This window comes from Alligator sinensis, unplaced genomic scaffold (assembly GCF_000455745.1).
Source record: "Alligator sinensis unplaced genomic scaffold, ASM45574v1 scaffold790_1, whole genome shotgun sequence".
NCBI lineage: Eukaryota > Metazoa > Chordata > Crocodylia > Alligatoridae > Alligator > Alligator sinensis.
In genome coordinates, this window is record NW_005842723.1 from 101,686 (window position 1) to 106,039 (window position 4,354).

Consider the following 4,354-nt stretch of genomic DNA (forward strand, 5'->3'; position numbering starts at 1 on the left):
GATAGGAAATTAAGGTATGGACAATGGAAGTCACTTGTTTGTGGTCACCCAGCAGGTCAGTGAGAAAGCCAGAAGTAAAATCCAGGTGTTTGATTCTCAGTAGAGTCTTCCATCCAGGAAAACACACTACAACATTTCTAATGAGAAAAAAAAAATCCAAAATTTTAAGAGGAAGAATTAAAAGCAAAGAATCAACATTTTATAAATGTTATAAGTACTTTACTTAAGTGAGTAAACTGACTTAAATTAATCTGAATGCAAGGTGTGTTGTAAAATCTGCTGAATTATTATAAATAGAGTTGTGTGAATAACTAAAGTTATTCTTAAAACTATAAAAATAGCTGGATTGATTGTGATAATATATTTATTTTACCTCCTATGGGACTGACCAGCCATGAATCAGATCCTCACTCTCCCTGATGCCTGATTTCTGGTAATTTGGCTTTGTCAATATTGCTCTATATCAGCGGTTCCCAAACTCTGACAGATTGCGCACCACCAGTTAAAAACAATACAATCTTAAGTACCACCAGCAAATTTTTGTTTAGGTTGTATGCGTACCACTGGTGGTACCCATACCACAGATTGGGAACCGCTGCTCTATATGTAAGATGGTAAGAAAAAACATGTGTGGCATATAGGAATAAATTCAGAAAATGCCATGCTATCCAGCAAAGCTGAAAAAGTCAGGCTAATTTTAACTGAGATGAAGGGAAAGAGTCAGGCTAATTTTAACTGAGATGAAGTGAAAGAGATGTTTTAAAGCAAAGGACAGTACCAATGGTGTTCTTTCAGTTTGCTAAATAGGATCTAGGTCATGCTTCCATGCAGTCATCTATTGCATCAGTGTGGCAAGAGCAGAGCTATGTATTTTTAGGCTGGTAAGTAGAGGTGGTAGATTTTAATATAAAATTTATAGTTTACTTCAGAAAATTAATACTAATACCCCTGGCTATAGTGCCTCATGGGAGTTGTAGGTTGCCTGTTTTAAATCTCCATTCTCTTCTATGATTTACTGTTGGACAACATTACCCTTGCAATTCAATGCCCCTGATCCTAGAAGTGACCCATCTGGTACATCATGGGAGATGTAGTCTGTTTAAGAAATAAACCCAGCTTAAAAGAAAAAAATGAGACTAGGAGTCACTTAAACTATTACTCCTTGACAGACTATTTCCAGATTTTTGTTTGTTTGTTTGTTTGTTTGTTTTCAGAATTTCAGTTTTAGCCAAACAATCAGTAGTTTCCATTGTAAATTTAGATTAAACTATTTTGTTTCATTTTCACTGAAATGGTCCATGGGAAAAAAATATAAGCTATTTGTATCTAAATCAAAGCTTTGAAGACCCATGCGCCTCTATGTAAGTGTAGTTAAAAGAGAGAACATGGCATTTTGGCCCAGGGTTTGGTTCTGATTGTCTTTCCCTTCCAGGTGAAGAGTGGCAGACTTGACGGGACAGGAAAATGAGATGTTTGCAAATGAATTCATCTTCCTGGGCCTTTCCAGAAATTGGAGCACCCAGCACTGGCTCTTTGTGCTCTTCCTGGCCATGTACATCATCACTCTGGCAGGGAATGCCCTCATTATAACTGTCATCTGGTTGGACCCACGCCTTGACACCCCAATGTACTTCTTCCTAGGAAACCTTTCCTTCCTCAACATCTGCTACACAACCAGTGTAGTGCCCCAAATGCTAATTCATTTCTTGGCCCAGCATAAGGTCATCTCCTTCAGCAGGTGCACAGCCCAGCTCTTTGTCTCTCTGTCTCTGGGAGGGATTGAGTTCATTCTCTTGGCCACCATGGCTTATGACCGCTATGTTGCCATTTGCAACCCTCTGCACTACACTGCCATCATGAGTAAAAGAGTCTGCATCCAGCTGGCAGCCAGTTCATGGGCAGTAGGTTTCCTCAGCTCCTTAGTGCAGACTGCCTTCACCATGCACCTGAGGTTCTGTGGCCTCCCTGCCCTCAACCACTTTGTTTGTGAGCTCCTAGCTGTTGTCAAGGTGGCCTGTTCAGATACTTATATCAATGAGGCTGTGATTGTGGTTGCTGGTGTTGTGGTACTACTGGTCCCCTGTTTCATGGTTCTAGTCTCCTACATTTACATCATCTCTTCCATCCTGCGTATCCACTCGTCACGGGGAAGATACAAGGCCTTTTCCACCTGCGCTTCCCACCTCACTGTGGTGACACTGTGCTATGGAACAGCCATCTTTGCTTACATGAGACTGAAAGGAGGCCATCTCTCAGCCAACCTGGATAAAATGATTTCTCTCTTTTATGCCATTATCACCCCCATGCTGAACCCCATCATATATAGCCTAAGGAACCAGGAAGTGAAGGGGGCCCTGGTAAAAACCATAGGAAAGCTCACCTCTCTGAGACAGTGAAGCCTAGATTTTCAACAGTGACCAGTGATTGTAAGGTGTTTGATTTGTATAGACCTTTTCAGAATACAAGTGCTCAGCCCTTTGTTAAATTCAGGTGCCTTTAAAGGTGTCTCAAGCTGGGATCCCAAAACTGAGTGTACCCAATAGCAAGACACTGTCATAATATGGACAGGCATCCTATTGATTCCAAGGAAAAAAACTTTTTTCCTGACATAAAAAGATAGCTATAGGTGTTCAAGGGTTTTTTCAAAGGAAGAAAAATATCTTTTTCATGAAAGAAGTGATGATACTTACCACCAGCAACTTCTCTCTCTGAAGAAGTTTTCTAGTATCTTCTTGATGGACTGTATGCTAGTCTTGAGGTCCTGAGGCCCTCAGTGGGCATGGCTGCATGTGTGCCAGACTGCACAGTTGTTACTTGCTTAAGTGAGTATTAAATGACTGCACAGTAACTGCTGTTACTGTACAGTCCTGATGCTGCATGGGTCTTTTTCAATGCTACTGCACAGTAGTTCATTGCTACTGTGCAGTAGCATTAGCATTGCAATTCATGCCTGCTGACTCTACGTCACTGTAGCAATGAGCTAAGGTGACAAAGCTCATTGCTACAACAACATAGCATCTCGTGTAGACACACCCAGTATCCCACAGTTCTCCACTGTCCCTCCCTCCACCTCAACAGAGGAGGAGAGAGGGAGAGCAAAGGCTTCCAATGGGTTACTCAGTGGCAAGCTGTCAGGGACTTCTGTGCGCACCCTGCTGCTGTGCTTGAACAGTGCCTAAAATGTTTAATTGTGGTGGCAATTCCCACTGCCACTTAAACACTTCCAGAAAGTCCCAGGACTGTTCACATGATGGATCTAATACCTTGCCCCCATTTAACAACCCAGGTCACCTCAGGTCTGTTCAAAGATGGCAGGCATTCACCCCAACAATGAACAGTCCCAGAGAAACTTAGGACTCTCCACACAGTGGTGCCACTTCCCTCTGCCCCAGGGTCAGATCTGGGTCTCTCTGGGTCTATGCAAGGGCTGAAGGGGCATAGCTCTGTGGCTTGAATGATCCTAAGGTCTCCCAAGGATGGCCCAAGCCATGGTATCAATACCTCCTACCCCTTGACGAGGCCAAGGGTGACTTGGGTCTGTTCAAGGGCTGCATGCAGTCCCCGCATCACATGCACAATCTCAGGTCTCCCTGAGACTGTTCATGTGGCAGAGGAAATTCCTTCACCATAAGCATAACTCTCTTTCCTTCTTCACTCATTGCTGTTCAACTGAATGGTGGATCAAGCAGACACTGGGCAGAGGTGGATTAGGGAAGTCCCACCTTCTACTACAAAAGTCCTGGCAAGAACTTGGGCCCTGGCAGTGGCACTATCAGGGGTGGAAGAAGCAAGGGGAGGAGTTCTTCTCACTCCTGCCATTCCTATGGGGACTGTCCTTGGCAGCTGCTGCTTTTCAGGAGCTGCCAGCTGCTCAGTGACAGCCTGCCCCCTTCCTCAGCTGGGAAAAAGGCATGCTGTTAATCATTAAGCTCCCCTAGGACTTGGGGTGGAGGATTCAAGGAGCAGCCCTCCTTTGCCCCTGGCTGGAGAATTTATCTTGAGGTGTCTGCTTAGCTCTTCAGTCAGGATCTGGAAGGTTGCTATTCCCTACTTTTCCAGCACTGAGAATCTCCCAATAATAGTTAGTGCTTGAACTGAACACGTATTCATAGTCTCAGTTTTTATTGCCTTCTCTTGCCTGAAATACAAACTGATATCATGAGTATTTTACTGTTTAAAATCTAACTTGCCATATCCTTTAGCTCAGGGGTGCTCAACATTCAGTCTGCAGGCTAAATCTGTCCCACAGAGCCATGGTCTGACCCACAGGTCTCCCCACAGGTCAGGAAACTTGGCAGTACCAAATTCCCAAACTCCATGCAGCCACCTTGGGGTCAAGCCATGTCCAATTGTG

At 44.0% G+C, this 4,354-nt stretch overlaps 1 protein-coding gene across 1 annotated transcript; it reads left to right on the forward strand.

Moving 5' to 3' along the window:
• Window positions 1–1,454: 1,454 nt before the first annotated feature.
• LOC102384972 (olfactory receptor 2F1-like) lies at window positions 1,455–2,396 on the forward strand. Its single transcript, XM_025216299.1, has one exon. The coding sequence runs from the start codon at window positions 1,470–1,472 to the stop codon at window positions 2,394–2,396; it is 927 nt and encodes a 308-aa protein (XP_025072084.1). The 5' UTR covers window positions 1,455–1,469.
• The last annotated feature ends 1,958 nt before the right edge of the window (window positions 2,397–4,354 follow it).